Source organism: Pseudorasbora parva, chromosome 11 (genome assembly GCF_024679245.1).
Source record: "Pseudorasbora parva isolate DD20220531a chromosome 11, ASM2467924v1, whole genome shotgun sequence".
Classification (NCBI taxonomy): Eukaryota; Metazoa; Chordata; class Actinopteri; order Cypriniformes; family Gobionidae; genus Pseudorasbora; species Pseudorasbora parva.
Genome location: NC_090182.1, coordinates 11,578,610 through 11,597,442, shown reverse-complemented (window position 1 = coordinate 11,597,442; position 18,833 = coordinate 11,578,610). Strand labels below are relative to the sequence as shown.

Here is an 18,833-nt window from a genome sequence, read left to right as displayed (position 1 = left end):
CGTTCACTCCTGCCCTCGACCCGTCCTGACCCCCGCATACGGGAAGACACTCTGAAAGGTTTGCCTTTGAGTGTGAAGCACTAATGTGTAGGAGAAACCCTCGGCACACTAGCACGGGGTTTCACCTCCGCACACGGAGAAACAACATGAGCGCGCCATCACATAACAAACTTCAAAGAGCAGCCTTTCTTTAACATAAACATACTCTGCTGAAGGCCATGATGTAGATGATTCTAGCTTGAATTTACATTTCAATAGGTATATCTACAAGCACTATCATTTCCAGTCAGAGCGATAATGATCTTGAGGCCAGATTGATACTTTTTGCGACACTTGATTTACTGTATTATTATTTTACACACTTAAGAACATCTTAAATTCATTTGTCATTTGCATTAAAACTCCAAATTAACATGTTCGAAATGCCCCTTTTTGTTCCACTGATGAAAGTATTTTATAGACTTGACAAATAAACTTCATTGCATCATATAATAATATTACAATCCACAGTTCATCATATCAATATAGAGATACTCCCTTAATGTTTGACAACCACAAAGTGACCAAACACTTAATTTAGAACAGTTATAGCTAAAGCAAACTTCTGCTGTCTTTCTTTAAAACCAATTCTAATTGGTTTAGAAATGTTTTATCGAATACAGTGACATTCATACATGTTTAAGTGTGCCTGGAAGGTGAGTAAATGATGGATTTTGATTTTTGAGTGTTTGAAATGCACTGGGCGAACATTCAAGTCTGAATTTGTAAATAAAATGTTTTTAGCCTTAGGCCGTTTGTCCACCAAAGCGTTTTTAGTGAGCGGTATCCTTCCAGTCTCTCTCTTGAATCCAACACGGAAGTGATTTAAACTGCAATTTATCAACTAGCTGCTAGAGACATCTGTATCTGCTAGAATAATCTGTAAATGCCCCATTTTAAAATGCTCAACTTTACAGCATTAATTTTCTTTTTTACAGCCTGGTACATTTAGGTCTATACAGCTAATTTTGCCCTTCATGACAACTGTAAGGTGGTAATGTTTTTTAAACTCATCTATTTAAATTATACTAAGCCTTAAACGTCTGCGTAACTAAGGGAGTGGACACTTGAGTGAGAGGTGAATTGCTTCTGCTGTCATTTGTCTGCTGTGTTAGTCCATCCACGTCCTGCCTCTTTGCCCATTTTCGATTATAAGGGAGTGATGCACGGTGACGTGCTGGCAAGATGGCAACGACTGGCTCCTCCTACTTTAAGGCTTTAAAAATGCTCTTCAGAAACCTACGGCTGACGTCACGGACACTATGTCCATATTTTCTTTTTGCAGTCTATAGGTCCTTCTCAAAATATTAGCATATTGTGATAAAGTTCATTATTTTCCATAATGTAATGATAAAAATTTAACTTTCATATATTTTAGATCCATTGCACACCAACTGAAATATTTCAGGTCTTTTATTGTTTAATACTGATGATTTTGGCATACAGCTCATGAAAACCCAAAATTCCTATCTCAAAAAATTAGCATATCATGAAAAGGTTCTCTAAACGAGCTATTAACCTAATCATCTGAATCAACTAATTAACTCTAAACACCTGCAAAAGATTCCTGAGGCTTTTAAAAACTCCCAGCCTGGTTCATTACTCAAAACCGCAATCATGGGTAAGACTGCCGACCTGACTGCTGTCCAGAAGGCCATCATTGACACCCTCAAGCGAGAGGGTAAGACACAGAAAGAAATTTCTGAACGAATAGGCTGTTCCCAGAGTGCTGTATCAAGGCACCTTAGTGGGAAGTCTGTGGGAAGGAAAAAGTGTGGCAAAAAATTTAATTTTGCATGTCATTCAGAAATCAAGCTGCCAGAGTCTGAAGGAAGACTAGGGAGAAGGAAATGCCAAAATGCCTGAAGTCCAGTGTCAAGTACCCACAGTCAGTGATGGTCTGGGGTGCCATGTCAGCTGCTGGTGTTGGTCCACTGTGTTTTATCAAGGGCAGGGTCAATGCAGCTAGCTATCAGGAGATTTTGGAGCACTTCATGCTCCCATCTGCTGCAAAGCTTTATGGAGATGAAGATTTGGTTTTTCAGCACGACCTGGCACCTGCTCACAGTGCCCAAACCACTGGTAAATGGTTTACTGACCATGGTATTACTGTGCTCAATTGGCCTGCCAACTCTCCTGACCTGAACCCCATAGAGAATCTGTGGGATATTGTGAAGAGAAAGTTGAGAGACGCGAGACCCAACACTCTGGATGAGCTTAAGGCCGCTATCGAAGCATCCTGGGCCTCCATAACACCTCAGCAGTGCCACAGGCTGATCGCCTCCATGCCACGCCACATTGAAGCAGTCATTTCTGCAAAAGGATTCCCGACCAAGTATTGAGTGCATAACTGAACATAATTATTTGAAGGTTGTCTTTTTTTGTATTAAAAACACTTTTCTTTTATTGGTCGGATGAAATATGCTAATTTTTTTAGATAGGAATTTGGGGTTTTCATGAGCTGTATGCCAAAATCATCAGTATTAAAACAATAAAAGACCTGAAATATTTCAGTTGGTGTGCATTGAATCTAAAATATATGAAAGTTTAATTGTTATCATTACATTATGGAAAATAATGAACTTTATCACAATATGCTATTTTTTTTAGAAGGACCTGTATGTTATTTAGCCATCTGAAAATGGCAGGCACTCTCTTGAAAACGGCTAGTGTTTTTTACAATTGAGATGCTTTGCTTGCTTGGAATATCTCATTTCACGGACAGTTTGTTTCTCTACTGTTTCTATCTAAAAATATTGATACAATGTAAAGTATGTGTTCTGGCTTTTGTGTTTTTTTTTTTTTTTTTTACGCTTTGGTGGACAAGCATATTGAAGGCACTAGGCACTCTGCTGAAAACACCTGGCTGTGGGTGCTTAAAGGGATAGTTCACCCAATAATAAAAATTGTCATCATTTACTTACCCTCATGTTGTTCCAAACCTGTATGAGTTTCTTTGTTCAGCTGAACACAAAAAATATATATTTTTAAGAATGTTTGTAACAAATCAGATAGAGCAACCATTCATTACCATAGTATTTTTCCCATACTCTGGTGGTGAAAGGTTGCTCTGTCTGCTTGGTTGCAATATTTTTTCCAAACATCTCCTTTTGTGTTCAGCAGAACAAAGAAACTCATACAGGTTTGGAACAACATGAGGGTAAGTAAATTATGACAGAATTTAATTTTTTGGGTAAACTATGAGCATTTTGGCGGCGGACCGTTTTTTTTCTCTCCCCCAGCTAAGACACTTTGCTTGCTATGATACGGAATATCCACGGAAATGTCACTGGTATCTCATTTCACAGATAGTTTGTTTTTGTTTCTATATAAACATGTCAATACAATGTAAAGTATTTGCTGTGGCTCTTGTTATCAATCATTTTGTTCCGTTATTATGCTTGTTGTTGTCCTCTGTTGATGTTGTACACGCAGAATGTGGTTGGTCAGTGTTGTATTTTCCCCGCCCCTCCTCCACTGTGATTGGATGGCTAGGTAAAAAATGTCAGTGATCATTTTTTAAATCTTTTTCTTTAATAAGTAATCTTTATTCACTGAGCATAAGGATTAAATTGTTTGTTTGAGGCTAATTAAGTGAATGCAGGTCCATTTGTGAGATGACAAAAAAACTAATAATAAATATATTTGAATTGAATATAATATAATATAATTGAGGTAATGTAATAACATTTAAACATAAAAAATGTTTAACATTTTTTCTTACTTAGTATTTTTGCCTTGTTTCTAGTCAAAATTTCTAAAAATTCTTACATTAAGAAACATTCACAAGACAAGTAAAAATTAGTGTCTTGTTTTGGGGAAAAAATACCTCAAAATTAAGAATTTTTTCTTAAAATAAGCAAAATAATCTGCCAATGGGGTGAGCACATTTTTTTGTTTTTAGATTATTTTGCTTATTTTAAGCAAAAACTCTATTAATTTTGATTTATTTTCCCCCAAAACAAGACAATTACTTTTGCTTGTCTAGTAAATACTTCTTGTTTTAAGAATTTTTTGATGTTTGGACTAAAAACAAGAAAAAAATAAGAAAAGCCTTTTTTGCAGTGTTAAATTAATATAACTATATTATTTATATTACACACATCTGAATGCCTCTTACACTGTAAAAAAAATTCCGGCCCCAATTGAACATTTTCTAGATACTGATCACATCTAAATTTTTTAAACACCAGTATTAGAACCCCTCCAAACCTATAAATAACTCACATTATCAATATACACAACAAAGTAATTTTTCTAAAATAAAGTAATTTTTCTAAAATAAATAAATACAAAATGTTTGACAGTAAAGGTTTTTTTTTTTTTTTACACATTTTTTTTAACATAAATGCTGTTCTTTTAAACTATCTATTCAAAGAATCATGAAAAGGAATCGCATTTGGCGTTCATGTAAACACTTTGTATGTTCGGCTTCATCAGCCCGGAATGATTTCATTCCGATTGAAACAAAAAAAAAGTGTGCATGTAAATGTAACTACTGTACAATACAACACAGCTGCAGATATTGTCAGTGGGAAGCTCACTTCTTGCATAGGGGAGTGAAGTAGGGCAGAGAATTTCAGAGATCTGTGGTGTCGAACAACAAACTAGTGATATCTGAAGCGGCATTCAACTGTAGCAACCGAAGACCATCAGACACCCACGGTGTCGTTCTAGATGCACTTCCACTGTGCTAACTGCAACATCCTGTAATTAAACTGCTGACAATCTGAAATACATCATCCTGTGATCACACAACCATGGGACTGCTCCTTTTCAGCCCCTGAGACTTAAAAAAGGTTTGGACACATTTTGCTGCGTGTCAGACAGAAGCGTTGTGTTGTTACTACAGAGGAGCTTAAAAAAATACAGCCGCCATGTCCTTCAACAATCCCAACATTTCTGCAAAGAGAAAGAAAAGGGTCTGAAGGAATGAGAACAGAAAAAAAACAGAGTAAAGAGATGGATAAGAGAAAGGGAGGGAGACTCGCCGGTTAGTGCCTGACCCAGATCGGGAGAAGGTAACGTAGCATCACACGCCTTTGACAAAGGGATTTTTACAAGCGCCATTTGATGTTGCACAATTAATGCACGCTTCACGCATGAACACATCTGCACATGCACAAAAGCAGGAAATGTAATTTTCCTATAAGATAACAAACAGGCCAATGAACCAATCAGCAGAGTGAGCTGGGTTGATTGACAGGCCAGATGTGATGAGGTCGTGCAGCAGTAAATACGGGATAAACAGTAGAGAGATCCATTCTGCTGGATTTCTGGATCACAGAAGCGAGCTATGGCCTCATTAGGTCTCCGCTCTGCACTATCTAGTGTGTCCTCTGCGCTCCAAACTTACTCTTTATTTTAAAAAGGCTAAATTTAGTCTCTATATTCTTTCTCTTTTCTTCTTTCACTCTTCCTCCCAGTTTCACCTTTAGGCCACATTTACTAAACAGGGCAGATTGGCGCAAAAGTGCAATCCCATAAAAGCGCAGATGGGAGTGGAAAGTTCTGCATGTGATCTACTGACAATCACAATCTACCAAGAGTAGCGCGTGTCTGGTTTAAGTTTTTTGGGGGGTGGTAAATAATGGTGCAAATACAAGTAAATTGACTAGCCCAAGCCTTAGTAAATTACTTTGTATGATTCATTTAAATACTCTCCTCCCTGAAAGAAACTCCTACAAATGCATATGCACTAGGATCAGCCACAGTAGTCATTTCAGCGCTAATTTTTTATTGTATTTAGTAAATGCTGACAGCAGTTTTTAACGCCAAAAAAATGGTTTGCGCTGGTACAAGCTGTTAGGAAATCTGGCCCAGAGTCTGTTTTGAACCAGATCTGTGGATGAGTATCTGTATGTGGTGGCATGTTATTTTTACCCCAGTCCACTTCCTGTGTTATGCACTAATGATTTCGAATATCCTACAATTTCCTGCCAGTAACACTGCTGCATCCTCATCCAGGTCTTGTGTCAGTTCTCCCAAAAATAAACAATCTGTCGTTATTTACTCAGCCTCATTTTGTGATAAACCTGTATGTTGTCTGTCGAAGACAAAATTAGACATTCTGGAAAAAACATTAATGCTGCTTTATGGGAAAAATTACAGCATACGGTAGGGCTTTGCCATTTTTCTGATACAATTATTGTGATTTAAAATTAATACAAATATGCTTTCTTGCAATGCTGCACAATTTGCCCAAACATTTTATATTTTATATATCAGTATGACTGTAAAATAATTTTAGATTTTAATGGAAAATACCAAGGAGACCTTAAAGCTTCTCTTTAAGCAGCCAGACAATCGTTATTTTGTCACACTAGGGTTGTCAAAAACCTGTGTTATTATTGTTTTTTTTTTGTTAACTGAAAAAAAAAATGCTGCTTTGCTATCTATTGCATTTTCAAATGCACACTACAAACTCAGAGCAGATGCAGAGCATTTATTGTAAACCAAGCAGCTCTGAGAAATCATGATCATGATCTGTTGTCATGGTCATGAGTACAGGACTAGCTACTGCCACATACACAACGCGGTGCTGTAAACAAAGTGCTGTATGACATGCTGCTGTACAATGGAACGTACATGAATAAACATAGCAGATCTATACAGGTGGAGCTGGGGAAGGCGGAGGGCTTCTAACAGCATACTGCAACTGCTAGCAAATGCTGACCAAGCTTTTGAGTGAAATACCTATAAGCCTGTGCCATGAGTTTCATCACAGAACTTTGTATTAAACTTTGAGTACACAACTGCAACCCCCCCCCCCCCCCCCCCGCGTTATTGAGTGCACTCATTCCATTCCACATTGCACCACAATAACGAGTGTATAGCTAATGTACACACAGCAGCTGTCCGAATTCGCTCACTTGTTTCATTTACTCCTTCAAGTGAACTGTATTAGTGGACTTAAGTAGGGAATAGTGATTGAGGGTTTAGGGGGCGATTCCGGATTCAGCCAGTGACTAGTGATCTGTAGAGAAGTTTGTTCATTTATGGCTACTGTAGAAACATGACGGCACAAAATGGCGAAGACCCGCGGTGTATGGAGATAGAAATTACTCATTGTAAGGTAATGAAACAAACATAACGGTACATAAGGTCTTTATACTCAACTGAAAACATAGTTATGTATATTATATTGCATTTCTGTCAGTAGATCCTCATAAATACTACACACTGAACCTTGTACTCTTTCCATTATCAAAACATTTTATTCTAGTTTCATGCATTCTTTTCTTTTAATTCAAATGGTCAAACACTATTTTTAAACAAAAAGCTGAGAAAAATTGCATTTTTGTCAAAGACTGGATCGGATTTAGAATGATGGTCAATAAAAGATGATTGAGTCCATCAGCACCCACAAAGTCGTTAACCTTTCCTGGGTCAGTATTTAAGGATTTTAACAATTAAGGAGTTTGAGGATCGAGTTGTTTTACATTTGCTTGGGCCATCTTCTATCATATGTATCTGCTTCTTCTTCTCCTGTGTTTTGATCTGTGTTCTGAACTATTCCAGAAGCTGTGCAATAGCGCCCCCTACAGTATAACAGTGAAAACATGGATAGCCGGAAAAAAAATTCAATGGCGGCGAAAGAGTAAAGTAGATTTAAAGTAACTTCCTTTAAATCTTTTTTTAGGTTATAAGACAATATGTACAACTATATAAAAAAGAAACTTAATCAAAAGTTTAAAAGACAATATGTACAACTATATAAAAAAGAAACTCAATCAAAAGTTTATAAGACAATATGTACAATTATATAAAAAAGAAACTCAATCAAAAGTTTATAAGACGATATGTACAATTATATAAAAAAGCTACTCAATCAAAAGTTATAAGACAATATGTACAGCTACATAAAAAAAGCTACTCAATCAAAAGAGTAAACACAACTACAAGCCAAGTATACTTAAATATATCTCAATCGAAAGATTGAGTATAGGTAGGCTCAGAATATGTCAAGTATACATACTTAAGTGTCATTTTAAGCATATTTCTGAGAAGTACATAAAATAAGTACATAAAAAGTAGACTGAAAGTATTTTCTATTTTTAAGTTTAAAAGTATACTAATAGCAAATTTGAATTACTTTTTTGTAAGGGTAGGTGAGCTGGAGGTCCATCCAGGGCATAGATGACAGCGTTTTGTTTTCCATCCTACAGTGTGCATGTGTGTGTGAGAGACAGATTGTCAAGCGTGTCAGCGTTTATTATACACATCTGTATGTATTGGTGTGTGTGCATGCTCAAACTAACGTCTCTAGTGACCCATAACATATGTGTGTGACTGTGTGCGTTTGTGCATCTGTGTGGGAGGAAACCGTTTTCATCATTCTCCTGCAGTCCTGTATCACCGCATTTGATGCGAGATTTCCTCTCTCTCACACCCGCTCTCTCCATTTCATCATTCAGGTGGGCGATGAAGTTGATTAGCTCAATATCTGGTTAGATGGGCAGCACTTTAGTCCAGTATAAAAGCATTCTCACATGCATGAAAGCCAAAACAACATGTGTTACATTGGCTACTTTTGGGAATAGCATACATACTTAATACTATAATACTACTATTACTATATCTGCAGTATACCTGATGTATGCTGCATACAACATGCACATTTTCAACAACTATATTTGCCAAAATGTGCAGTATACAATGATATGCTAGTACTGCAGTATGCAATGCACTATGTGTGTGACTATAACTATGTCCCACAATGCACTGTGCTCAGCTTGGTCTTCCATTTCCATTGTGACAAATGAACCAAGTAATATCAGCTGCAATGTTTTACATCCTTTTCTGGCCTCATTACTTGAATAGACTGCCAAGAATTAAGATGACTTTACAGAACATTTGATTAAAAATGTAAAATAACTGAAACTGGACTCCACTGTAATTTGCTGCCTTCAAGTCAGAATAATTGTATTTGCTAAATGAGCACACATCACATCACATTTGTTGACATTCATGTAAATGTAAAAATAAAATAAAAAAATAAAAACATGGTGGAAACTAATTGGTATTGCTTATGATTAAGTAATTGTGAATGTTTTCTGTACACGTTTTATTTTTTGCACATATTTGTGTTCTGAATAAAGCAGGGCGATAAAGCATGCCAGAAAATACTTAAAATACATTTTATTTCTGGAAAAATTCCTCCTATGATGCAAAATGACGATTTTTGCATCATAGGAGGAATGTTTGCCAAGAGGCTAAAGACTACAGCCAGCAGAGGGAGCTATTTCCGCATGTTTTGAATCTGCGCATGGGGGATGGGCGATTACACTCAGCTGGCAGGGAGAGCTCAGCTTGCAGACAGGATCATTTAAACGGAGCTATGGTGAGCAATGTAAGTCTTTTAACTTCTCAAATTCATTTCTATGAAAGTTAAAGGGGGGGTGAAACACTCAGTTTCAGTCAATCTCATGTCAATCTTGAGTACCTATAGAGTAGTATTGCATCCTTCATATCTCCAAAAAGTCTTTAGTTTTATCATATTTATAAAAGAAATATAGGCTGTACCGAGTCTTTCCGGAAAAAACCGAGCGCCTGGAGGCGTATGGTGTGGGCGGAGCTAAAGAATGACAAGCGCGCAAAGCGGTGACGTCATCAAGCGTGGAGAAACCCATCTATCTCAGCTAATACAGATAATGATCCACAATCAAATCTGAGGGAGAAATAAATTGAACAGGAGAAATGGCAACAGCAGGACGTCCGTCTCTGTGGTATGTAAGTTACTGTATTTAATGGCCTCTCCACATTTCTGTGTGTTTACTCGCAGAGTATGAGGACATGATTCGGTTTATGGACTATTGTATGCGACTAGACCTTAGAAGTAGCAAGCAAAACGGTTTTGCACGTCAGAATACTGTAACGTTATACAGAGAACAACAATGGAGTAACCGTTAGCGCATTTGAATGACGAAGCACGCGATCGTGTCGTTTACTGATGTTTACTCATGCGACGGTAGCCAATAGCAGAGACATTTGAAGCAGTTTAAGTTAACTCACCGTCGAAGCTTTATCGCTGGGTCCGCTCCGTCAGAAACACACTTCTTTGGTATGATTTGGTAAAGTCCTGTGACAGCAGTGGCGTGTAAATCCATTTTGAGACGCAACTGAAACGATGTTGCCAAGCTTCCCGTCATTTCTGCGTTCAAATCGGTTCAAATGCAGCGCTGCCTTCCCGGAATGCTGTGCTGAAGAGTTGAAGTCGCTCGACGTCACCCATAGGAATAAAGTGGAGCGCGGCGCTGTTCACGGACGACTGGATCTGCAGCTGAGAGACTGTTTACAGCGTGCTCTAGTCACACGCGCGCGCACCCTACCGGGAGAAGAGCCCGTACGGCCCATACAAGGACCTTCCGCTCTTATTAACGTCAAATAGACCCATACTCGAAAAAAACTCGCCGAAACTTGTGAGAAACCGGAAGGAGTATTTTTGACACAGAAATACTCCATCAAACGTCCAACATTAGTTTTTTAAACTTTGTCTATGTTTAGGATGGGAATCCAAGTCTTTAACAGTGTAAAAAGCTCAGTATGCATGAAACAGCATTTCACCCCCCCTTTAAGCTTGCAAAGGCATGAACTGAAACGCGTGCCAGACTGAACTCGCGTTGTGAATGTATGCCGCGAATGTAGTCGCGATTACCTCAGCTCTCATCATTCGTGCAGTTAGTGCTCAGGGCTGTGACACTCGCACGGTGACTCACTCATTATATTGAACAGACACGTTCAGTTTTTAATTGTAGTGTCTTCTCTAACTCAGTCACAGTAATGAAGTTGGTGGTGTTGGGAATGGCCTCACAGGTCAGCGAAGCATTCTGGGAATTGTAGTCTTTCATCCCCATGGGACAAAAATACATTTTCTGTCTTTTCTCAGTCTAGAAGACACCAAATTCAAAAATAATTTCACATTTCTACTGCATTGATGACCCAGTTTAAATACAGATTCATCTTCCCAGCGCTGAAGTACCCCTTTAACTCCAAGTCTTCCAGAGTCGCGGTCAAAGCTGATTCGAAAGACTGCCGTTTGCCAGTTTCTGTGTTTACTACAAGCATGCAAACGCAACTCGGCCGTCGTCATTATGGCCCCGCCCACCGACTCTATACACGATGTGATTGGCCCGGCAAGAGTGAGGGGAATACAGCTCAGAAGGGTATTGAGAGTTGCTAAACGGCACTTGCGGGCAGATTAAATTTGCTGCCGCTGGGGTTCGTCTAGATTTCTAGGCTAGTATAATGCATGTAAATGGGGTGTAATTCTATGAGAGTGAAAAACGCATAGACAAACGAATCCACATTTAACCCATATTAAACCAAATGTTCATTTTTGGGTAAACTATCCGTTTAAAGCGACAGGCTTTTGATTCAAAACATTTCCCATCATTCTCTGTGGCAGAATGAGAATGCTAAATACACTGATAAAGCATCAATTACACACATATGTGCTTTTAAAAATATATATATATATATTTGTCAATAGTGAAATCAAAATAATTTTGAAACCGGCCAATGAAGTGACTAAAATCACTTAAAGTTCCCCTGTAGTCAAAAATTGTATTCCATAAAATTCATCTTTAATCACCAAAATGACATATTTAATTTTTTTCTCCAGTGAAATAAAATATCTTGAATGTAACTCTATGGCCCCGATTCATTTAGTACGTGGATTCATGAATATGCAAATTAGCCTTGCCCCCACTCACTCGCACAAGCTCAGAAACACAGACGTCAACTTACTGAGGTAAACACTACACAATGACACTTTTTACAATGTCGAACACATAACAGTAATTAATATGATTATGCTTTTGCTTGACTACATTATTAAACAGCTAATAATGTGTTGTTAATGTTACACAATCCATGTTCCCATTCGCCATCTCAGAATCAAACAGCTGCCTTCAAAAAATCATCAAACATCGTGCTTTTAACATCCTAGAACATCAAAGGCATATAGTTTATCATAACATTGTAATATACATAATATACATAATTCCCCTGCTATATATAGAAGAATATACCGGGATAACCTCTCTTCAGAGAATAGTTAATGATATGCTAAAGCCTGCCCGTGATTGGTTATGACTACGAGGTAGTTTGTGACATCAGAAACAGCAATGATTTTTATTTTTGTGTTTTTACAGAGAAAATACTCAACAATAGTGTTGACTTATGAATTTGCTTGTGCTTTGCCTTAAAGCATATTAAAAACACCACATAGACACATAAACAACATTAAAAACTTGATTTTCACCACAGGGGGACTTTGAATGAGCAAATTAACGTAATCGCATTGTTATCTTCCAGACTACAGGATCATCCCATGAGAATTCAACATGCATGTAATGAAGTCATGTGACAAGGAATGGCAAGGCACAAAATGAAGACTCCTGCTTTCTAAATAAAAAACAAATCAGCATTAGAAGCTCTGGTTTCAAAAGAAAACAGAGACACGCACATGGACATTAGCGGCCGGGACTTACCTAAAATATACATTTTTTAAAAGCATATATGAGACAATTCATATCAGATTGTATTTTGGGGTGACTGTGATTATGGGGTGTGTTTCAACCGAACCAGGAAAGACCTCAATTGGATAGACCTACAACCAATCAGAGCAACGAAGCGACGTCAACAGAGCTCAACTGCACTGTGTTGCCAAACATCCCCCCCCCCTCCCCCTCCGAAAGGGTTAGGGTTGTACAAGAAGAAGCATAAAAACAGAGCAAAATGATTGAACACAAGAGTCAGAGCAAATACTTTTCATCGTGTCAACATTTTTATATAGAAACAATATGGTAAATGGACTGCATTTATATAGCGCTTTCAACAGACCTATATGGCCATCCAAAGCACTTTACATCTTGCCTCACATTCACCCATGTAAGGCAGCATCCAGCTCGTCAGAGGCAGCTGGGGTTAGGTGTCATGCTTATGGACACCTCGACACTTGGTCAGGTGGAACCGGGGATTGAACCACCAACACACACACACACACACACACACACGCACACACGTTGGTCTATGTGGTTTACAAGGACTCTCCAGGCGTAATGTTTTTTATACTGTACAAACCGTATTTTTTCTATCCCCCTACACTGCCCCAGCCCCTTAAACTACCCATCACAGGAAACATTCTGCATTTTTATTTTCTCAAAAAAAAACTCCTTCTGTATGATTTATAAGATGTTTTCCTCATGGGGACCTAAAAATGTCCCCACAAGGACAAGGATTTCTGATATTGCCATAAAAAAACTCATCCTGTATGATTTATAAGCCTTTTGAAAAGTGGGAAACGCTGGCTGGTCCCCACAATATAGGTGATCTCAGGTTTTACTATCCTTATGGTCCCCACAATGTAATATAAACAAGGACTCACACACACACACACACACACACACACACACACACACAACGTTATGCTGTCGAAAGTCAAAATGCTCACAGTAGGCTTGCGTCTTCAGCAAAACTGGTTAATTATTTAACAAGAGAAATATGCAGTTCATTGTGCAACACAAGTCGGATACCACATTTCAATGGACAGTGCTTGACGGTTTCGTAGTGAAGAGGTTTTTTTTTTTTTGCAATTTTGAACTCATTAGTGAAAATGGTGGATACAGCGCGACCGGAACCCGCCCAATCTGTCAACACTGTACGAGGCGAGTATGGGCGTGCCGTGATCCGTGGGTAACTAATTACCAATGAAACTTTGCGTAGGCAGCGCCCTCCATGTTCATTCACGGCTGTCTCCGTTAGCGCTGTCTGCTTGCCTGCTGATTCACGTGGTTAGGTTGCGGTGCGTTCAAAAAGCGATATTTACTTACAAAAACAAATTATTTCGAGTCATTTAACTCAAGTCAGAGTCAAGTCTCAAGTCCCGAATATCAAGTCAAAGTCAAGTCAAGTCTTTTATTAATATTTCTCAAGCAAGTCTCAAGTCCCGAATATCAAGTCAAAGTCAAGTCAAGTCTTTTATTAATATTTCTCAAGCAAGTCTCAAGTCCTAAAATGTTCTACTTAAGTCTGACTCGAGTCAAGTCATGTGACTCGAGTCCCCCACCCCTGGATATCAGTAGTATTCCTGTAATGGATGGGAATTCGAATAAATAGGAGATGGTCTTGCTAACCCGAAATAGCTGCACGGCGATATTGCAAATATGGCTGCAAACAAGTGAAGTCTGACTTTGAAGTCGGTATGAAACCCGAACTTGTGATTGTCTTTTCTTCCCTGTTGTGACGTATATCCGAGTGAAACGGCTTCTCCAAAGAGAAAAAAAAATGTAAGGGGGGGATTTTGTCCATGTGGAATTGTTCGGGTGGTTGTGCTATGATGTCGTAAGTGACAGGTTGTCCCGACGTGTCAGTAAACACGTCATCAATGAAGAGAGGGAACGATATTTTCATTAAAAATTACAAGGGCACATGAATTACAAAAAAAATGATGTGCACAGATAAATCTTTTATATTAAATACTATATTTCATAAATAAAAGAATTGCCTGTTTTGATTTCATGGTGACTTTAAATAGTTGACCATTTTCAGTGTACTGTGCAGCATGCGAGAGAGAGAGATTGCTGGGACACAAGCTCATGCACATCCATCCATCTATCTGTTGTCAAGTGCCTAATTCCCCGTCTCTCCCACTTCTCATCCTCCACACTTTTCACACATTCCCCCTCTCTTTTCTTTCACCTGCTCTCGTTTCATTTATCACCAGGCTCATGTCAACACTCTCTCTTAGTTTCTGTGTCGGGCTTTAACATCTCGCCCGTGTTGCGTGTCGGGGCTCGGCAGGAGGCATGCATGAATTAACACAGACACACAATCTGGAGAAAATGTTGATCTTTGAAGTCGTTTCGATAATGCCTCAAACGTGTGTTTTTCTGACTGCTTGCAAATAATATATTCCTTTTGCAAAACCTCCTAGGGGCCAAGGACACCTATTAGTACCAATCATAAAAAATACACTACGATGCAATTAGAATAATCTAGTCATTATTGTCGCTTTACAGCATTCTTGAGGAGACAGATGGCAGTGAGGCGCATTTTGTCTCACAGAGAATGCAGCACATAATAACTTGTGGAAATGAGCAAATTCATCTCAAAGCAATCTACTCGCTTACTCACTTTGTGTGTCTCTAGCGTGCCATCTTCCATGCACCGGTTTTACTCTGTTACTCTCTAGAAAAATGCAGAAAGTACTACGGTGTTGGGGAGCAACAGCATCACGTAACTTAATAATAAAATGAAAGTAATCTGCTAATGTAAACCGAAAATGTAATCTGTAATCCATTACAGTTACTGAGAAAAAAAAATGTTTAATTAAATTACAGTTACTTATGAAATTGTTAATGATTACAAAGGGGGTTACGTCTGAAAATATTCAGTAAAAAGCTAGGAATAGGATATGTTAAATAATTTGTTGCTTTGCCTGTTTTTGATGTGCACGATGCCTCCTGCCATTTAAAGGCCGTTTAGTGAAGCGATGCTATTTTGATGCTTTTGATTGGCTCTCTTGCTTGAATCTGAAGTTTGAATCACACCACATCTGCCAATTACATCAAACCACATTGCTGCTGAAAGCTTTAGACTACAACCTGTCTGAGAGTTGCCACCATGAAAAGTGATAAAAATGTGTTGGTAGCATGTTTTTGGACATGTACCATGATAATACAATAGTACTGTTTGGCCTACATTGTACATGTAAATACATGCAATATATGCGTATGAAAGTACAATGGTATTATCTTAATCTGTATAATGGATACACCACAGGATACTTTTTTCCCTAAAGGTTTCCTGAAAATTCAAGCATTTTCACACTTCCAGTGTGTCCTCCTAATACCTTTCTCACCTTCAGACCAGCAGCTTTGCTTTCCTCGTACGCCAGCTATATCTGGACACGCTCTCACACAGACCTTCCCTAAAGCTTATTTCCCAGGATACCTAACAGTTAATATTACATAAATGTGACACATATGCTACACTATGATTATTTAATGCAGAATGGCATATGTTGCTAAATAATTACAGACAGCCACACTCCAGGGTTAAGGAAAAGCCCTTTACAATACACACCACATCTCTTTTGCTATCTCTCTCTCTCTCGCTGCTCAAAGCTCACTCGCTCTACAGAGTACGGTGCTCCAAAACATGCCTCGCCGTCCGCTCTTATTGTCTAACATAATCCAAACAAAATCCAGTGTTGATCACATACACACAGAAAACAGATGCTTTTGGGTAGCTTCTGAGTATGCACAGCCATCACTGACGTCTAATTAACCCCCCTCTACTAACCGCCCACACTATACATCCACATCCACATATTTCAGCATCCAATGAGGCTGCAATGCCCACATCCTCACTCTATGGCTTTTCTAATGGTTATTTTTTGATCATATATTTTCCTTTTGCAAAAACTAGACATATAAAAATGGCTGTGAACACTGACACGCTTATAGTGCAATGCATTGGTGGTATAGTTATGATGGGTTTGCATTATAGACGTATTTATGCTCATCATCCTCATATGAAATATATAGTGCTGCAATGCACTGAATGCAACTTGCTTCCTGCAATCACATAGCTTGAATGCATTTGGGATTTCTGCAGGCACTATGCAGTGCATCCTCTGTGTGCAACCTTGTTTACAATGTGTAACGCTGTACCAACGAATCGATAAACTGCTTCGGAATGATAGACTAACAGACCCAAATAGGCCATCTATGCAAGGATGTCCATGTCAGCGCACGAGCTGACATTGCGAGCATTTCAACGCATTTCCCCCGCATGACAAGAGTGCACCCGTGCAAGGTTGCACTGCAAATTTCACATAATGACACGCACAATCGATACGTTAACTCACGAGACCATCTCGTTATCCGAGTGCAGCTACCCGACAAGCGCGCGCACTGACATTGGAGTAAATGATGCGTCTAGGCGAATACAAGGAGATGCATAAAATAATGCAGGAATGCAATGCAAAAGCCACGCTACCTTTAAGTCGTCCTTTCGCTGTCATCCTCAAACTGCCAAAAATATTTCATTGGATCGAGATGTTAATCTCTCTCTTGCTCTCCTCCCCCTCTCTCTCGGGTAACCTGGCACTGTATAACAGTTCATCTATCCGCCAGCAGGCGCGCGCAGCCGTCGATGCGATCCACATATGTGGCAAGCTTTCCTCACATTTATTCTTGATAATAAGGGTTATCTAGATTGATGTTACTAGTATTTATTTCGAATTGTCATATGCATAAATGTAAATGTAATGTAGCTACACGTACTCAGTCCATTGGTTTCTAGTATCTATTTCAGTTTACTGCACTTATTAGATACCCATTTTTGTGTCAATATCTACAAGTTGTAAGTAATAATTAGGCCTATTTACCAACAGTTGAGTTAACACTTTCTTTGCACAAAAAAAAACTAGTATCTGAGAATGTGCATTCTTTTTTTGTAGTTTAAAACTAGAAAAAGTGTAAAAGTAAATGATGCAAAACTGAAAAAGATACTAGTCCCTGAATTGATTGCAATGAAAAACGTACTTCGAATTATAATAAAACATGTTAGTTTACATGTTAAAATGGATTGCCATACACATCGCCTGCATCAGCATCACTGAGCATATAGGGAGCATTAATGGGTTTGCCAATCTCATAAGTGAAAGAAAGAGTTTTATTTTGGGATGCAAACCCCATCTGAGACAGTTTTTGATCACTGATCAATCATTGATACATGACTTATTGCGTTTTGAAAACCACACAGCGCATCATCATAGAAACAGAATCATCGCGCATCGTTAACAATCGCATAATATGCATGTTTAAATGTGCAGAGTATGATTAATAAGGAACGTAACACAATTCACTTACATTTGATTACGCGGTCGGTTGGGTTTAAACCCATGATGTCTGTGCTGGACATTCTCATGGGTTGTTGTAGACAACGGGGAAAGTGCGCCTACTCCTAACGGGCGAGCGTGCGGTCTTCGGTGCTGCGGGATGCGCGGGCTGCAGAAGCCGCATCACTTGGTGCGTCTCTCCTCAGTCCACCGTCGGTCAGGGGGAAAGATGTGTCGCAGTTGATCCAGGGGAAACGGTGATGCTGGGGATGCTGGACTCTGCCTTGGTGCTGTGTGGGGGCGGATGGGTAGACAGATAGATGGATGGATGGAGCAGCAGCTGGAGGGGGGCTGGGAGACTTCTGCTCGGTTCAGGGTATCCTCAGCGCGTTGCAGCACCACCCCGACATGGCGAAGACAGGAACTCCCACGCTCTGGCTTGCAGGGACTGCCTCATACCGCCATCACGCGGAGGCTGATTCGGGGTTTCCCTGCGCACGAGATGAGCGAGAGCTAGAGAGAGAGAGCACGCGCGTCCAGGTCTTGTTGCTGCTTTATTGACGTCAGTCTTTTTAATGCTTCATGGCGTAGAAAGTCTGACTGTACGAAATACAAGAAAATGTGTATTATGAATTAATAAACGTATAAAAGAACAACCAGCTGCTAAAGGTGTATTATGTGCGTTACAAGAACAACCAACTTATATGTTATTATTTTATTATAAATAGTATTATTTAAATGATCTAGAATCTATATATCCATCTGGTAAGCAAGAAGGTTGTACAAATACCATATTAGAATGCTGTTTCGTTAGCTACAAAACAACTGTTTTTCGTGCATTGCACCATGGTAACAACACCATGGTAATAACAATGTTATAATACCACATAATAGCATGTAAATAATGTATAGTCATTCAGTACCAAGATAGTTATCATTGTAT

General features: G+C 39.0%; 1 protein-coding gene across 5 annotated transcripts in view; it reads right to left on the bottom strand.

The window, feature by feature from the left end:
* Nucleotides 1-18,431, bottom strand: part of ppp3cb (protein phosphatase 3, catalytic subunit, beta isozyme) — a 65,694-nt gene extending 47,263 nt beyond the window's left edge. The window contains exon 1 of one of the 5 annotated variants that reach the window (XM_067457062.1): nt 17,922-18,431. In XM_067457062.1, the coding sequence (XP_067313163.1) occupies nt 17,922-17,979 (58 nt within the window). In that variant the 5' untranslated portion in view covers nt 17,980-18,431. Of the gene's footprint in view, nt 1-17,046; nt 17,204-17,921 lie in introns of those variants that run through there. The other 4 variants (XM_067457058.1, XM_067457060.1, XM_067457063.1 and 1 more) reach the window with 4 other exon arrangements.
* Between the last annotated feature and the right edge of the window lie 402 nt (nt 18,432-18,833).